An 18,698-nucleotide genomic window follows, 5' to 3' on the forward strand; every position below is an offset into this window, starting at 1 on the left:
AACCAGTCATTTGCAGGATGGCAGGTTATAAGTGGTCAGATGCCACAAGGATCAGACCCGGGACTTTAGCTATTTACGATCTATATCAAGGCATCTGATGAGGGAGCTCAGTGTAATATATCTAAGCTTGCTGAGGACAAAAGGCTAGGCGGGAAGGAAAGCTTTGAGGAGAATGCAAAGAAGCTGCAAAGGGATATATATTGGAGAAGAGATTGGAGTTTAGAAGAATGAGATTGGAATTTAGATAAATGAGAAGTGACCATATTGAAGCATGTAGGATCCTAAGGAGATCTGACAGGATGGATGCTGAAAGGGTGTTTCCCCTTGTGGAAGAGACTAGAACTAGAGGACACAGATTAAACATAAGGAGTCTCCCATTTAAGATAGAGATAAGAAGAATTTTTCTCTCTCAGAGGGTCGCGAGTCAGTGGAACTCTCTTCCCCGGAGATCGGTGGAGGCAGGGTCAGTGAATATTTTTAAGGCAGAGGTAGATAGATTCTTGACTAACAAGGGGGTCAAAGGTTAATAGAGGTAGTTGGCTATGTGGAGTTGAGGCCACGATCATATCAGCCATGATCTCATTGAACGGTGGAGCAGGCTCGAGGGGCCGAAAGGCCCACTCCTGTTCCTAATTTATAATCTTCTTTTATTCATTTACGGAAAGTGGGCATTGCTGGCTAGGCCTGCATTTATAGCCCATCCCTAGTTGCCTTTGAGAAAGTTGTGGTGAGCTGCCTTCTTAAACCGCTGCAGTCCCTGTGGCGTAGGTACACCCACAGTGCTGTTAGGGAGGGAGTTCCAGGATTTTAACCCAGCGACTGTGAAGGAACATATATTTCCAACTCAGGATGGTGAGTGACTTGGAGGGGAACTTCCAGGTGTGTGTTCTCATCTATCTGCTGCTTTTGTCCTTCTAGATGGTAGTGGTCGTGGGTTTGGAAGGTGCTGTCAAAGGAGCCTTGGTGAGTTTCTGCAGTACATCTTGTAGATGGTACACATTACTGCTACTGTTCGTCCATGGTGGAAGTAGTGAATATTTGTGGATGGGGTGCCAATCAAGCAGGCTGCTTTGTCCTGGATGGAGGTCAACCTTCTTGAGTGTTGTTGGAGCTACACTCATCCAGGCAAGTGGAAAGTATTCCATCACACTCCTGGCTCGTGTCTTGTAGATAGTGGACAGGCTTTGGGGAGTCAGGAGGTGAGTTACTTACCACAAGATTCCTAGCCTCTGATCTGCTCTTGTAGCCACAGTAGTTATACGGCTAGTCCAGTTAAGTTTCTAGTCCATGGTAATGCCCAGGAAGTTGATAGTGGGGGATTCAGTGATAGTAATGCCATTGAATGTCAAGGGGCGATGGTTAGATTCTCTCTTGTTGGAGATGGTCATTACCTGGCACTTGTAAGTTGTGAATGTTACTTGTCACTCGTCAGCCCAAGCCTGGATATTGTCCAGGTCTTGCTGCATTTGGACATGGACTGCTTCAGTATCTGAGGAGTCACAAATGGTGCTGAACATTGTGCAATCATCAGCGAACATCCCCACTTCTGACCTTATGATGAGAGGAAGGTCATTGATGAAGCAGCTGAAGATGGTTGGGCCAAGGACAGTACCCTGAGGAACCCCTGCAATGATGTCCTGGAGCTGAGATGATTGACCTCCAACAACCACAACTATCCTCCTTTGTGCTAGATATGACTCCAACCAGCTGAGAGTTTTCTTCCTGATTCCCATTGATTCCTGTTTTGCTAGGGCTCCTTGATGCCACACTCAGTCAAATGCTGCCTTGATGTCAAGGGCAGTTACTCTCACCTCACCTCTAGAGTTCAGCTCTTTTGTCCATGTTTGAACCAAGGCTATAATGGGGTCAGAAGCTGAGTGACCCTACTCGTATGTATGAGACTGGGGCAAGAAGATGTCAGATGGAATATAATATGGGAAGTGCGAAATTATCCACTTTGGTGAATGGAATAATTTTTAAAAAGTTAGAGGCCAGTTAATATTGTTAAATAGTGGGATTTGCAGGGGTGGGGATTTGTACACAAATCAAAGAAAGTTAACACACAGGGACAGCAAGGAATTAGGAAGGCAAATGGTGTGTTAGCCTTGACAACAAAGGGATTGGCATTATAAGAGTAGGAGAGTCTTGCTACAATCACAGCAGGCTTTACTGAGATCACAGTTGGAGTACTGTGTATAGTTTTGGTCTCTTTAATGAATGAAGGATATATTTGCAATGGAGGGGGTGGGAGGGGTGGGCAATGAAGATTCATAAATAGATCCATAGAAATTTTACAGCACAGAAAGAGACCACTCGGCCCATTGTGTCTGCACCGACTTTCCAGCATTTGGTCCATAGCCCTGCCGGCTACAGAGCTTGAGGTGCATATCCAGGCACCTTTTACATGAGTTGAGGGTTTCTGTCTCTACTACCCTTTCAGGCAATGAGTTCCGGACCCCTACAACCTTCTGGGTGATAAAATGTTTCCTCATCTCCCCTCGAATCCTTCTACCAATCACTTTAATTCCATGCCCCCTAGTCATAGGCCCTTCCCATCCACTCTATCCAGGCTTCTCACAATTTTGTACATCTCAATCACATCCTCCCTCAGCATCCTCTGTTCTAAGGAGAACAATCCCAGCCTATCCAATCTTTCCCCATAGCTGCAATTTTCCAGTCCTGGCAATTTTCCAGCCCTGGTCCTCGTAAACCTCCTCTGTACCCTCTCTAGAGCAATTACATCCTTTCTGTAATAAGGTGACCATAACTGCACACAGCACACAAGTTGTGTCCTAACTAATATTTTATATTGTTCCAGCATAACCTCCCTGCTCTTATATTCTATGCCTCAGACCAATAATTGGAAGGATTCCATAAGCCTTCTTAAATGCCTTATCAACCTGTCCTGATACCTTCAGGAATCTGTAGACATTCACTCCAAAGCCCCTCACTTCCTCTTTACCTCTCAGTACCCTCCCATTTATTGTTTATTCCCTTGCCTTGTTTGACCTCCCCAAATTCATTATCTCGCGCTTCTCTGGGTTGAATTCCATTTGCCACTTTTCTGCCCACCTGACCAGTCTATTCATATCTTCCTGCATTCTACAGCTACCCTCCTCACTATCAACTGTGATGCCAATTTTTGTGTCACCTACAAACTTCTTGATCATTCCTCCTACATTTACATCTAAATCATTAATATATACCACAAAAAGCAGGGGACCTAGTACTGAGCCCTGTGGAACCTCACCGGAAACAGTCTTTCAGTCACAAGAACATCCATCAACAATAAGATTAAAGCAAAATACAGCAGGTGCTGGAAATCTGAAAGAAAAACAAAACATGCTGGAAAAACTCAGCATGTCTGACAGAATCTGTGAAGAGAGAAACAGACTTAACGTTTCAAGTCCGTATGACTCTTCTTCACGACAATCCCCAGAAACAATTATCCTTAATTTTCCAATTAAGTTTGTTATAGACAAAGAAATAGACAAGTTGCAAAAAAATGTTTTGGATTGGGGGAGAGTGGATTTTAGTAAAATAAGGCAGGATTTGGCCAAGGTAGACTGAGAACAGCTACGTGTGGGGAAATCTACAGAGGAGCAGTGGGGGGGGGGCATTCAAAAAGGAAATGGAGAGGGTACAGGCTCAACATGTCCCCTCTAGGGTGATAGGAAGGAGTAACAAGCCCAGGGAACCATGGATGACCAGAGATATTCAGGATACGATGAGAAGGAAAAGAGAGTCTTTTAGCAGGTACAAGGGAAGCAAATCAGCGGAGGCATTAGTGGAGTACAGAAAGTGCAGGGTGGAGCTTAAGAAAGCAATTCGGAGAGCAAAGAGGGGACATGAGAAAGCTCTGGCTGGTAAAAGTAGAGAAAATCCCAAGATATTCTATAAGTATATCAATGGGACGAGGATAACCAGGGAAAGAGTAGGGCCCATTAGAGACCAAGGGGGCAATCTATGGGTGGAGCCAGAGGACATCGGTAGAGTGTTGAACGAATACTTCACATCCGTCTTCACCCAAGAGAATGAGGATGAAGGTATGGAACTCAGAGAGAGGGACTGCAAGGTTCTTGAGCAAATTGATATAGGGAGTGACAAGGTATTGGAGGTGTTGGCAGGCTTAAAAGTAGACAAATCTCCAGGTCCGGATGATTTGTGTCCCAGACTGCTGAGGGAGGCAAGTGTGGAGATCGCAGGGGCTCTGACCCAAATTTTTAATTCCCTTCTGGCCACGGGGGAGGTGCCAGAGAAATGGAGAACAGCTAATGTGGTTCCGCTATTTAAGAAGGGTTATAGAGATAAGCCAGGGAACTACAGACCAGTGAGTCTCACGTCAGTGGCAGGGAAACTATTGGAGAAAATTCTGAAGGAGAGAATCTATCTCCACTTGGAGAGGCAAGGTTTGATCAGGGATAGTTAGCATGGCTTTGTCAGAGGGAGGTCATGCCTAACAAATTGATTGAATGTTTTGAGGAGTTGAGCAGGTATGTAGATAAGAGTAGTGCAGTTGATGTAGTTTATATGGATTTCAGCAAAGCCTTTGACAAGGTCCCACATGGGAGACTTTTAAAGAAGGCAAATGCATAATTTCATAAGGTGGATTCAAAATTGGCTTAGTTGTTGGAGGTAGAGGGTGATGACAGAAGGCTGCTTTAGTGACTATAAACCAGTGTCCAGTGGCATACCACAGGGATCTGTGCTGGGTCCAATTATTTGTCATTTATATAAACAACACAGATAACTATGTGGGGGGTAGGATTAGTAAGTTTGCGGATGACACAAAGATTGGCCGGGTGGTTAACAGTGAGGTTGAGTGTCTTGGGCTACAGGAAGATATAGACGGGATGGTCAAATGGGCAGATAAGTTGCAGATGGAATTTAAACCTGAAAAGAGGTGATACACTTTGGAAGGAGTAATTTGACAAGGAAGTATTTAATGAACGGCATGACACTATGAAGTTCTGAGGAACAAATGGACTTTGGCGTGTGTGTCCATAGATCTCTGAAGGCGAAGGGGCATGTTAGTGGGGTGGTGAAAAAGGCATATGGGACACTTGCCTTTATCAATCGAGGCATAGATTACAAAAGTAGGGAGGTCATGTTGGAGTTGTATAGAACCTTGGTGAGGCCACAGCTGGAGTACTGTGTGCAGTTCTGGTTGGCACATTATAGGAAGGATGTGATTGCACTGGAGGGGGTGCAGAGGAGATTCACCAGGATGTTGCCTGGGATGAAACATTTAAGTTGTGAAGGGAGGTTGGATAGACTTGCGTTGTTTTCGTTGGAGCAGAGAAGACTGAGGGGCAACCTGATCGAGGTGTACAAGATTATGAGGGGCATGGACAGGGTGGATAGGGAGCAGCTGTTCCGATTAGTTGAAGGGTCAGTCACGAGGGGACATAAGTTCAAGGTGAGGGGCAGGAGGTTTAGGCGGGATGTGAGGAAAAACTTTTTTAGCCAGAGGATGGTGACGGTCTGGAATGCACTGCCTGGGAGGGTGGTGGAGACGGGTTGCCTCACATCCTTTAAAAAATACCTGGATGAGCACTTGGCACATCATAACATTCAAGGCTATGGGCCAAGTGCTGGTAAATGGGAATAGGTGGGTAGGTCAGGTGTTTCTCACGTGTTGGTGCAAACTCAATGGGCCGAAGGGCCTCTTCTGCACTGTGTGATTCTGTGATTCTTTGTTTCCTGCCACTGAACTAATTAGTTTGATTCCTGGGATGAGAGGTTTGTCCTATGAGGAGAAATCGAGAAGAATGAGCTTATACTGCCTGGAGTTTAAAAAGTGAGGTGATCTCATTGAAATTTATATAATTCTTGGAAGCCTTGACAGGGTGGAAGTTGAGAGGATGTTTCCCCTGGCTGAAGAGTCCAGAACTAGGGGTCATTATCTCAAGGTAAGGGGTCAGCCATTTCACACTGAACCGATGGGTTGTGAATCTTTGGAATTCTCTATCCCAGCAGATATGGATATTCAAGACTGAGAACAACAGATTATTCAGCATTACAGGAGTCAAGGGATATGGGGATAGGGTGTGAAAATGGAGGTGATGTAAAATATCAGCCATAATCTCACTGAATAGTGGAGCAGGCTCAAGGGATCATGTAGCCTACTCCTATTTCTGACGTTCTTATAAGAAACAAGGTCACAAGTGTAAATCTAACAAGGGAATGAAGATGAAATAATGAGAGAATGAGTGTAAAAGTAACAAATAAATTAGTGTTTAATGTAATAAAAGAATAATTGCTGCCCATTGGGGGACACCATCTGAGAATACAGTGTCAGTTTGCACATATACACTAATGACCTCACCCAATTCTATCTCACCACCACCTCTCTCTAGCCCTCCACTGCCTCCAAATTGTCTGACTGTCTCCTCCAGCCTCACCTCCAACAATAAGTGTGAGGAGCTCATGGGTTTCCTTGTCACTAAGATTGAGGCCATCCTATCTGCTGCCTACCAGGCCAAACTTCCTCTAAAGTTCCCGCTTCCCTAAGCCCTGAACTCATATCTTTCCCTAGTTTCTCTTGCATCTCCCTCATGCTCTCCCAAAGCTCATCTTGTCCGTGAGACCCACCTCTTGCTCCCTCAATCTATTTCCACTAAAATGCTGACCACTCAACTTCCCCTCCTGGTCCCTGTTTTTGGCTGAGACTGGTAATGGTTGTTTTTCTTCAGGTATTGTCCCTCTCTCTAAATCTGCCATCATCATCCCTCTCCTCAAAAAAAATCTACCCTTGATCCCACCATCCTTGCAAACTACTGTCTCATCTCAAACCTCCCTTTCCTCTCCAAAGTCCTTGAATGTGTTATTGCCTCTCAAATCCCATTCCCAACTTTCTTCAAACTCCATGTTTTAATCCCTCCAATTAGGTTTCCACCCCTGCCACAGTACCGAAACAGCTCTTAACAAAGTCACAAATGACATCTTATGCGACTGTGACAAAGGTAAGCTTCCCATCCTTGCCCGTCTCAACCTGTCTGCAGCCTTTGACATGTCTGAACACACCATTCTGCTCTAATGCCTCTCCACTGTCATCCAGCCAGTTGGAACCGCGCTTACCTGGTTCCATTCTTATTTTATCTAATCATAGCCAGAGTATCATATGCAACAGCTTCTCTTCCTGCTCCTGCAACGTTACTTCTGGTGTCCCCCAAGGAGCTATCCTTGGCCCCCTCCTATTTCTCATCTACATGCTGCCTCTTGGCGACATCATCCAAACACACTGTTAGTTTTCACGTGCACTGATGACACCCAGCTCTACCTCACCACCACCTCTCTCAACTCCTCCACTGTTGCTAAATTATCAGACTGCTTGTCTGACATCCAGTACTGAATGAGCAGAAATTTTCAATTAAATATTGAGAAGACTGAAGTCATTGTTTTCAGTTGCTGCTTCAAATTTGGTTCCCTAGCAACCAACCCCATCCCACTCCCTGGCAACACTCTAAGGCTAAACCAGACTGTCCGCAACCTTGGTGTCATATCTGGCCCTGAGATGAGCTTCCAAACAAATGTCGTGCCATCACTAAGGTCATCCTTTTCCACATCCATAACATCGCCCTGACTTCGCCACTGCCTCATCTTATCTGCCGCTGAAACCCACAGCCTTTGTTACTCTAGATTTGACTACTCCAATAAACTCCTGGCTGGTCTCCCACATTCTTCTCTCAATAAACTTAAGGTCATCCAAAATTCTGCTGTCCATGTCCTAACTCATACTGAGTCCCATTCCCCTATCACCCCTGTGCTTGCTGACCTTCACTCCCCAACAGTTAAGCAACGCCGTGATTTTAGAATCCTCATTTTGGTAGGAAGAACAAAGAGAGACAGTATAAAATAAAGGGTAAAACTCTAAAGGGGCTGCAGGAGCAGAGGGACCTGGGTGTGTATGTACGTGAATCATTGAAGGTAACAGGACAGGTTGAGACTGCGGTTAATAAAGCATACAGTATCTTGGGTTTTATTAATAGGGGCATAGAGTACAAGAGCAAGGAGGTTATGTTCAGCTTGAATAAGTCACTAGTTTGGCCTCAGCTGGAGTATTGTATCTAGTTCTGGATGCCGCACTTTAGGAAAAATGTGAAGGCATTGGAGAGAATGCAGAAAATATTGGCAAGAATAGTTCCAGGGATGAGGAGCTTCAATTATGAAGATAGATTGAAGAAGTTAGGACTGTTTTCCTTGGGGAGGAGGTTTGATAGAGGAATTGAAAATCATGAGGGGTCTGGACAGAATAGATAGGGAGAAACTGTTTCCAGTCATGAAAGGATCGCGAATGAGAGGGCACAGATTTAAAGTAATTAGCAAAAGAAGCAATAGTGACATTAGGAAAAACCTTTTCACACAGCGAATGGTTAGGATCTGGAATGCATTGCCTGAGAGTGTGGTGGCGGCAGGTTCGACCGAAGCATTCAAAAGGGAATTAGACTGTTATCTGTAAAGGAAGAATGTGCAGAGTTATGGGGAGAAGGCAGGGGAGTGGAACTAGGTGAGTTGCTCATTCAGAGAGCTGGTGCAGATACAATGGGCCAAATAGCCTCCTTCTGCACCGTGACAATTCTGTGATTCTGAAATATTTTCAAATCCCTCCAGAATATCTGCGCTACTCTAATTCTGGCCTTTTGAGCTTCCCCAATTTTAATCACTCCACCATTGTGGCTGTGTCTTCAGCTGCTTAGGCCCCTAAACCTCTCCAACTCCCTGCTTTACTTTCCTCCTTTACCCTACTCCTAAAAACCTACCTCTATGCGGCTCGGAGCCCAACTTGTTTGATTCCACTCCTATGAAGTGCCTTGGGGTGTTTTATTCGTTAAAAGTACTCTATAAATGCATCATACACAAGTACAAGCATAAAAGAACAAGGGAATGAATGTAAAAGAAACAAAAAGGAAAGACCTGCATTTATATAGTGCCTTTTGCAACTGCCCCAGAAATCTCAAAGCACTTTTGAGCCAATGAACTACTATTGAAGTGTAAGCGCTGTTATAATGTAGGAAGTGTGACAGCCTATCTGCGCACAGCAAGATCGCACCAACAGCAATGTGGTAATGACTAGATAATTTTTTTTGTGATGTTGGTTAAGGGATAGATATTGGCCAAAACCCTGAGGGGGCGGCGGGGTGGGGTAACTCCCTTGCTCTTCTTTGAAAGAATGCTATGGGATCCTGGCACATCTACCTGGAAGGTCAAATTGGGCCTTGGTTTAACATCTCATCCAAAAGGCGGCACCTCAGGCAGCTGCACTCCCTCATTATTACACTGGAGCGTTGGCCTTGATTTTTTTGGAGTTGGACTTGAATCCCACATTCTGACTCAGAAACCAAAGTGCTATCAACTAAACCACAGCTGATAAAGAAGATTAATTTAAATTTAACAACAGAATGAATCTAAAAGTAACAAGGGAATGAGTGTTAAATTAACAAGGATATGCATGTAAAAGGAAAAAGGGAATGAATCTAAAAGATTGAATACAAAATAAATAAGGGTATTCAAGTAAATTAGCAAGTGAATGAATATGAAGGCAACAAGGGAATGAGTTTAAAAGCAACAAGGAAATGGATGTGAAATTTAAAACAGAATGAATGAAAAGTAACAAAGGGACTATCAAGCAACCCCGCAACAAACCCCAGAGCATTTGAAATAAGTGTAGGAGATCCAACAATTCGTGGACACCAATAAGATGCACGATTTCTTCAGCACTGCCAAGATAATCTTTGGCCCATGCATTCAAGGGCCCATTCCACTTCGAGCCAAGCATGGAGGGAAGCTCATCAAGGATAGGGAGGCAATCAGTGCTCACTAGAGAGAACATTTTGAAGAATTCCTCGACCGAGACTCTGTCTCAACTTGAACATCTTCAGCTCCATTCCTCAATATCCCACCCAGCCTGGTCTCGGTGCTACCTTGGCCTGGAGCAAAGTTGAAAATGCCATTTGACAACTGAAAATCAACAAAGCCCAAGAGTGATGGAATCCCTGCTGAAATTCTGAAATACATGAAGATAATACTCCTAGCATGGCTACATAACCTTATATCCCTCATCTGAGAAAGAAGAGTGCATATCAGGGCATCGCAGGGACACTGCGATTGTGACAGTATTCAAGGAGAGAGACAAGTCTGATTGCAGTGACAAGAGAAGAGTCTCCCTGTTGTCTGCCATTGGGAAGGTCATTGCAAGAATCCTCCTCAACCACCTCCACCCAGTTGCTATGGAACTCCTTCCAGAGTCGAGGTACAGTTTTCCCCATTGAGATGCATCACAGAGATAATCTTCACTGCATGGCAAATTCAAGAAAAGTGCAAGGAACAGCACCAACCACTGTATATGGCTTTTTTTGACCTCTCAAAAGCTTCTGACTCTGTCAACCATAAATGCTTATGGAGTATTATCCTCAGAAAAAAGGAGGGGAAGGAGACAACAGGGAATTACAGACCAGTTAGCCTCACAGCAGTAGCAGGGAAAATTCTAGGGTCTATTATAAAGGATGTGATAACAGTACGCTTAGAAAATATCAACAGGATTAGACAAAGTTAATATGGATTTATGAAAGGGAAATCATATTTGACAAACCTACTGTAGCTTTTTGAGGATGTAACTAGTAGAATAGATAATGGAGAACCAGTGGATGTGGTGTATTTGGATTTTCAGAACGCTTTTGATAAAATCCCACATAAGAGGTTAGTGTGCAAAATTAAAGCACAAGGGATGGGGGGTAATATGTTGGCATGGATTGAGAATTGGTTAGCAGGAATACAGGGAGTAGGAATAAATGGGTCTTTTTCAGAGTGGCAGGCAGTGACTTGTGGGGTACCGCAGGGATCAGTGCTTGGGCCCCAGCTATTCACAATATATATCAATCACTTGGATGAGGGAACCAAATGTAATATTTCCAAGTTTGCTGACAACACAAAACTTGGTGGGAATCTAAGTGGTAAGGAGGATGTTAAGAGGCTTCAAGTTGATTTAGACAGGTTGAGTGAGTGGACAAATACATGGGAGATGCAGTATAACGTGGATAAGTGTGAAGTTATCCACTTCAGTAGGAAAAGCAGAATGGCAGAGTATTATTTAAATGGTGATGGGTTGGGAAATGTTGATGTACAAAGGCACCTGGGTGTCCTTGAACACCAATCACTGAAAGCCAGCATGCAGGTGCAGTAAGCAATTAAGAAGACAAATGGTATGTTGGCCTTCATTGCGAGAGGGCTTGAGTACAGGAGTAAGGATGTCTTACTGCAGATGTACAGGACCTTGGTGAGACCTCACGTGGAATATTGTGTACAGTTTTGGTCTCCTTGCCTAGGAAAGGATATACTTGCATGGAGGGAATGCAGCGATGGTTCACCAGGCTGATTCCTGGGATGGCAGGATTGTCGCATGAGGGGAGATAGGGTCGACTGAAGTTTAGAAGAATGAGAGGGGATCTCATTGAAACATATAAAATTCTGACAGGGCTGGACAGAATGGATGTCAGGATGATGTTTCCTCTGGCTGGGGGATCTAGAAGAAGGGATCATAACCTCAGGATATGGGGTAGGCCATTTAGGACTGAAATGAGGAGAAACTTCTTCGCTCAGAGGGTAGTGAACTTGTGGAATCCTCTACAACAGAAGGCTGTGGAGGCCAAGTCACTGAATATATTCATCCCCGATCCCGAGGGACTGCCTAAGGGATAGATTGGGAACAAATAACTATTTAATCAACTCTCTATTATTTTGAACCATTCAAGATTTCATGATGGAATGTCCCATCTCCTGATTTCAAGGAGGCATTTTACAGATTACGAGGCATAACACTGCATATCTCACACAACAATTACACTCATGAGTCACTTAATTGGTGACTTGAAGGAACTGAATTTGGGTATCTAATTAACTAAATTGGCCTGAATTCAGTAGCTAATCAAATTCTTACCACAAAAATTAGGAATTTTTCTCCAGACTTCAATAAACACCCCACAAGAGGCAGTTTGCAACAAGTTTTCGCCCCCACAGTACAAGAAAAAACCCACGCCTATGTGTGTAAGTCTGCAGAGATTGTTCTGGCAAGAAACACAGTGCTTCTGAACAATCAGTCAGCACCAATTAGATAGAGAGAGGAGATTCCAGACAAACGTGAAGAGAAATAGCATCAGATACCTGGGATTGGGGGGTTAGTAGAGGCATTTTATGAGAAAAGGCTGGGTCTGTATCCCTTGGAGTTTAGAAGGTTGAGAGGTGATCTTATTGAAACACATAAAATGCTGAGGGGGCTTGACAGGATGGATGCTAAAAGGATGTTTCCCCTTGTGGGAGAGACTAGAACTAGGGGATACAGTTTAAAAATAAGGAGTCTCCCATGTATGATAGAGATGAGAATAATTTTTTTCTCTCAGAGAGCTGTGAGTCTTTGGAACTCTCTTCCTCAGAGAGTGATGGAGGCAGGGTCAATGAATAACTTTAAGGCAGAGGTAGATAGATTCTTGACCAACAAGGGTGTCAAAGGTTATTGGGGGCAGACAGGAAAGTGGAGTTGAGGCCACAATCAGATCAGCCGTGATCTTATTGAATGGTGGAGCAGGCTCGAGGGGCCGAATAGTCTAATCATGTCCCTATTCGTATGTTCTTATCAGGGTGAAATACCTATCGGTAAGATGTAGTAAGGAAATATACCAATCAGGAAGATGGAAGGGAGATACTCTGGGGGAGGGGAGGGGAGGGAGGTATAGGGGGTAGGGGGCAAGGAGGCTATTGCAGGCAGGGCCACTGGTCAGGTGCCAGGGAGGTGGCAAGGAAGGTGGGTAGGGAGACCAGCTGAGGAGAAGAGATGGGAAGACAGATCATTAGGAAGGGGACAGGGAGACAGGATGGGGAAAGGGGTGAGGAGATAGCAGGAGGGTAGAGGCAGGGAGATATGAATGGGGGGGGTGAGGGACAAGCAAGTATAATATGTGGATAGGGGTGATGGACATATAATAGCAGGAGAGTAAAGAAGCAAGTAGGTATAGCAGGTGGGTAGGGGTAAGGAAACTAGGCATGGAGAAGGGAAACATCTCTGAAAGGAGTGGGAGAGGGGGTGGTCAGGGAGGCATCAGGAGGGAGGAGAAGTTGGCTGAGAGATGGTGGGGGCGGGGGTCAAGAAGCAATAACAGGATGCAGGGGCCAAGAGCGTGATATATCTATCCTATATTACTTAATATACAATGTTCTGGTTTATTCACAGTAAATCTCAGATCCCTAATGGGGGCTCTGATCAATTGGATTGTGGGGCTGAGCTGACTGTGTTGAGTTAGCAATCTCTCATTAATCAGGGTGCCACCGTGTTAACACAGCCCAAGATCCCCAGTCCTCCTCACTGTCCCACTGGAAAATCCCTGACTTATAGGTATCAGAGAGGGGAGGGCTCGACTTTGATATGAGCGATCAACCGCGCCCCCCTCTCTCCCCTCCCCCAATAGCCTGCCTAGTCCACTTGAATGAAGGGTGAACAGGCAGAAGGACAGGCTTAGACATAAGACTGCGGCCCAACAACAACCAGGAGGGGCGGGGAAATATCGATAGGATTGGTGCAATAAATGAGGAAATCTGGGTGCAGCCATTGGCGTTCAGGTCACATTGTTATATAAAGGTACACTAGCCATGTAATTCAGAGCGTGTCCTGTAGGATACAATATTCCACCTCCTTTTAACAGGGGTGGGAGGAGCGCTTGACGTTACTGTCTCTGCCCGCAGTAAAGAAACACTCTCGATTCAGACATCTTTTTTCTTAAAGAAAAGCTCTCCCCCCTCCAATGCAGTTCGGTTCTTTCCGACAGATTAACTTGCTGTGTGAGACCTCGGGCACCGACAGGAGAGCGAAGCAGGATGTGGGTTTGCAGGAGAGGCTCAGGAGCCGGACAGAAAGCGAGACAGTGAGGACCTGCTCTCTGTTCAAACTGCTCTCTCCCCACCACCCCTACCACCACCTCCACCGCCCCCCACCCCGCCTTGCACGTTGGAGGAGCTGCCTTAGCATTTCTGCTAAGATTGGACTCGAAGGCTCGCTTTGCAAATACAACACAAACCAGGCAGCAGCAGCGTCCCGCCTCCCCTGGAGCTGGGATCATGATTTGAAGTCAGGAAGGGAAGACCATTGAATTGTGTTTTGTGCATTTCTGCTCTCTTTCCACCCCCAGCCAACTCGAGGCGGGCAAGAAGTGGGGGGGGGGGGGGGGGGGGGAGAAGAAGAAGGAGGTGAGTTTTTCTGATCAATTTCAAAGCGTGAAACTGACACGGAGTGTGGCTTAGAGACAGCGCCGGATCTCTCTCTCTCACACACAACACAACACAAAACGCCCCAGCTTCTCCAGCTGCAACCGAGCGAGGAGAGGGATCAGCTCCGGTGAAGGACAGGAGGACCGGGACTTGTGTTTCCAACTGGACCCAGCGGCCAGGATGTCATCTCAAGGAAAATTCAAAAAGGACAAAGAGATCACGACAGAATACGAGACTCAAGTCAAAGGTCAGTCCCCAAGTATTCTCTCTTATCCCAGTGAAATGACAACGAGCCCCTGTATATTGCAAAGCCTTTCCCCTCCCGGTGAACGGGGCACCCCCGAGTTGTGTTGGGACAGTTAGGATATGGGTACGGGGTTTTTTTTTATTTAAGGAGTTGGGGGGGAGGGTACTGTTTCAGAGCTGCATTGCAGTGTATAGGGAGAGCTGGGGATTGCTGTAAGCGGTGGCAAGCCCACCTCAGCTCGCCAGTCAATGTGCTGACGGCCAGACCAGCTCTCCTTGTCAGAGTGAAGGCGTTTTGATCGATGCCCCCCACCTTCCTCCCCCCGGGTGTGTTGGGAGTCCTACAAATCTATACAGCACTTCTCGTTTATTGAAAGAAGTGTTTTTTTTTACAGTCAAACCCCTTGCCGGGACTGCGAGAGATTCTCCCTCTTTTTTTTAATAAGAAAAAATATATACTTGTTTTTCCCTGAATTATCCCAGAGCCGGATTTATGTAGCTAGAGGCTGATGGGGCGGCGTTACAGAGAAAAGATGAAAGGGTTCTCCCTCCGAGGTACATACACCGTGTGATGTTTTCCAAGTGCCCTCCCTCCCAGTGCAGGACACGGGGACTGGCAGGGAGAGGCACCCTGGACTTGCAGTGATGCCTAACTCCCACTCCCCGGCTCTGTTTCACTCTTCATATTGGGTATCGGTTCCTGGCGGTCCCGTGTGGTTTAAATCCAGCAGCTTCACTTGGTGAGAGGGGTCAGAAAACTGTACAGCCCCTCCCTCGATAAACACTAACCGATCCCTGAGAGAGTTCCCCTCGCTTCCCAATTCGCTACTGTCCTATTGCGTGGGTCCTGACAGTGGAAGAGTGATGCATTGAAGTAAGCTTATGTTGTGTTTTACTATCCAGCCCCTCCCCCTCGCCTTTTTATAACAGTGGTTTTGTAAACTGTACTTTAAAACCCATTAAGTGAGTTTGAAACCACCACTCCATGGGCTATGTGGTTTCAAAGCAACTTAAAATTGTTTCTGTCTCCCGGCGCTGTGGTTGGGTTTTAAGACCCTGCCTTACTTAATCCAGCAGATTTGATGTGTGTGTGTTCTGGACTAACGTGGCTTTAGCTGCTGGGGAGAACGGTAGGCGATAGAGCTGAGGGCTTTAAGGATCCGCATAGAACTACAATTCCAGCTGCTAGCCAAGGGAGAGCAGGATCCTGAGAAGGAAGGGTCGCTATCTAACTCTGCTGTCTCTCTCTCATTCTAGAATGGATGATTTACTCCGGGAATTAATTCTGATTGAGTGGGGGAATGACCTTCCCTCTTTCACTGGCAGCCCCCTGTACCTGGGGCCCCCTTGAACTTCCAGGTGCCAGGTCCCAGGACACTGCTAGTGATGGGTAGCTGCCAGAGGAGAGGTGGGGGTGGGGTGGGTGGGTGCCAGCGTCAGACACAACAGAGAGTGCGGAGACACTGCTGAGAATGGGGCCAGTAGGTTTCATGTATTTCGAAGATGGTGGTTAGTTTTCTAACGCACATCATGCAATTTTGATTTTGGCAGAGACTTGACAGGCTAGCTTGTTGTTGAAATTTTGAGTCATGAATGTCCATGGTTACAATTAAAGGGAGAGTACGCTCCACCTTACGTTTCATCTGCTCAGATGCATTTTTTAAGAATTCCTTTCCTCATTTCGATACCCCTCCCCTCCCCTCCTGGAGGTGCTGAAGCTTGATGGAGTTGGGTTCCGCGACTGCCACCTGATCCGTCCGAGTCACCTTTCTTCACATGGGCGCGGAGATTGTAAATGTCAGTGCTGGAGGGCAACACAGCTGAGCCCCGCTCCTGCCTTTGTTCGACGTACAAACACACACACACACACACTTTGCAACAGCAGTCCCTGGATATTGAACAGGAGTTCAGAATTCTTTTCTTCCCTCTGAGACTCCCTCACAGCCCACTCTCCCCAACCCACCCCCCAGTGAAGCACTGAGGCCAGTTGTTACAACTTAATTCCCACCTCAGAGGTGAGATCAGTTAACTCTGAGCAGAACAGAACCTCAGCCACCTGAGCTCATATGGTTCAGTGCAACACCCACTCAGTGTGTCTTCATGTAACCCAAGTTAATGTCAGCGATAGAAATGAGGTGGCAATTGTTTTCATGTATTTAATGATGGATGTGCATTAGTGGTGTCATATTTGACCCCAAAATGAGCTACCCACCAAATCTGTACCATCACTGAGGCCTCTTCTGAAACATCGGCTGACACTGCCCTGCCTCAGCTCATGTAATACACTCCTGGCTGGCCTCCCACATTCTACCCTCCATAAACTTGAGGTCACCCAAACCACTGCTGCCCAGGTCATAACTTGCACCAAATCCCACTTGCCCATCAGCCCTATGCTTGCTGACCTACGTTGGTTCCCTGTCTAGCAACATCTAGGTTTTTAAATTCTTTAGCCTTGTTTACAAATTCCCCCATGACTGTGGACTCCATGACTCCCCTCCTTATGACTGTAATCTCCTCCAGCCCCTCTGAGATATCTGAACTCCTCTCATTCTGGCAGACTTGAACATCCCTGATTTTAGCAATTCCACCATTGGTGACTTGTGCCTTCAGCTACCTGGCCCCAAGCTCTAGAATTTCCTCCCTACACCTCTCCTCTTGCCTTGCTTTCCTTCTTTAAGACAATCCTTAAAACCTCCCTCCTTTAGCTACCATTTCCTGATATCTCCTTACATGACTGTGTCTTTTTTTATATAATGCTCCTGTGAAGTGCCTTGGGGCATTTTATTATGTTAGAAATGCTTTTTAAATATAACATTATTAGAAGTGATCCAAAAATATATAAATACACTTAATATAGAAAGGAATGAGATAGTTCATAAACTAATCAAACTTCAAGAGGATAAAACCCCTAGACTAGATGGATTCCATCCACACTTATTAAAGTAAGTTTAGGGAGAGATAACAGAGACACCTATATAAAGAATGTACAATTTAATTTAGAAAAGGGAGTGCCAGAGGACAGCTAATGTAATACCTATGTACATACAGACAATAGAACAAGTCCAGGGAATTATAGCCCAGTTAGCTTAACGTCATTGATGGGAAAGAGAATGGAACCTTCACTATTATATTTTTGGTTTCTAGATCACTTTCTTTTAAGTCTTTGAGTATTGAGCACAGATTTCAAAAGGGATTTCAGTGCTTGGCCAGCCTCATTACCTCACTGAATTATTATTTGAAGAAGCAACAAAGTGTAGACAAGGGTAAGGTAGTAGATGCGGTATATTTGGATTTTTGCAAGGCCTTGAATAAAGTATTGCATAGCAGACTCATTACTCAGAGAATGTGGAGTCAGGGCAAGTAACAGATAAATAGCAAGCTGATTACAAAGCAGGAAGGAGAGCAGGGCTTAAGGGAGGCTACTCAGACTGGCAAAAGATGGGCAGTGGTTTTCCACAAGGATTGGTGATGGGAACCATGGTTGTTCAACATTTACACAAACAATTTGAACTTGGGGAATTGGCAGTGCAATTTCAAAATTTGCAGATGCCACCAAGTTGGGGGTATAGTTAATACTGGGGAAGACTGCAATAACATCCAGGTCATTAATAAACTTGCAGAATGGGCATGTAATTGGTGAATGAATTTCAATAGCTAAGTGTGAGGTGGTACATTTTAGTAGGAAGAATAAGGAGGCCAAATACTTCTTTGGAGAAAAGAGTCTAAATGGGATAGAGGAGCAAAAGGATATCTAAGGGGTACAAATACAAAAATTCTGAAGTAGCAACACAGGTTAACATGACCATATAAAAACAAACAACACACAGGGGTTCATTTTGAAAGAAATAAAATTGAAAAGCAGGAATTATGTTAAACTTGTATAGAACATTGGTTAGTCCACAGCCTGATCTTTATAATATACAGGATGTAGAAGCACTGCAGAATGCAAAAAAAGATGTAAAAGGATGATACCAGAACCGAGAGATTATGTCTAGCTGGAATGATTGACCACATTTAGGCTCTTTTCTCTAGAAAGGAGAAGACTGAAGGGTTACCTGATAGAGGCCTGTGAAAGGATTTGATAGGATAGGCATAGGGAAGTTGTTTCCAGTTGTTGGGGAGATCAAAACCAGAGGACTAAATATAAGACCGATAAATCCAATGAGGAATTCGGTGGTTAGAATGTGGAACTCAGTACC

At 45.2% G+C, this 18,698-nt stretch overlaps 1 protein-coding gene across 2 annotated transcripts in view; it reads left to right on the forward strand.

Annotated features, from left to right (window-relative positions):
* Positions 1 to 13,650: 13,650 nt before the first annotated feature.
* srgap3 (SLIT-ROBO Rho GTPase activating protein 3) overlaps positions 13,651 to 18,698 on the forward strand; it is a 286,135-nt gene continuing 281,087 nt past the window's right edge. For both annotated transcript variants that reach the window (XM_078543822.1, XM_078543823.1), the window contains exon 1: positions 13,651 to 14,500. In XM_078543822.1, coding sequence (XP_078399948.1) covers positions 14,434 to 14,500 — 67 coding nt within the window. In that variant the 5' untranslated portion in view covers positions 13,651 to 14,433. The remainder of the gene's footprint in view (positions 14,501 to 18,698) is intronic.

This window comes from Cetorhinus maximus, chromosome 6 (genome assembly GCF_964194155.1).
Source record: "Cetorhinus maximus chromosome 6, sCetMax3.hap1.1, whole genome shotgun sequence".
Lineage (NCBI taxonomy): Eukaryota > Metazoa > Chordata > Chondrichthyes > Lamniformes > Cetorhinidae > Cetorhinus > Cetorhinus maximus.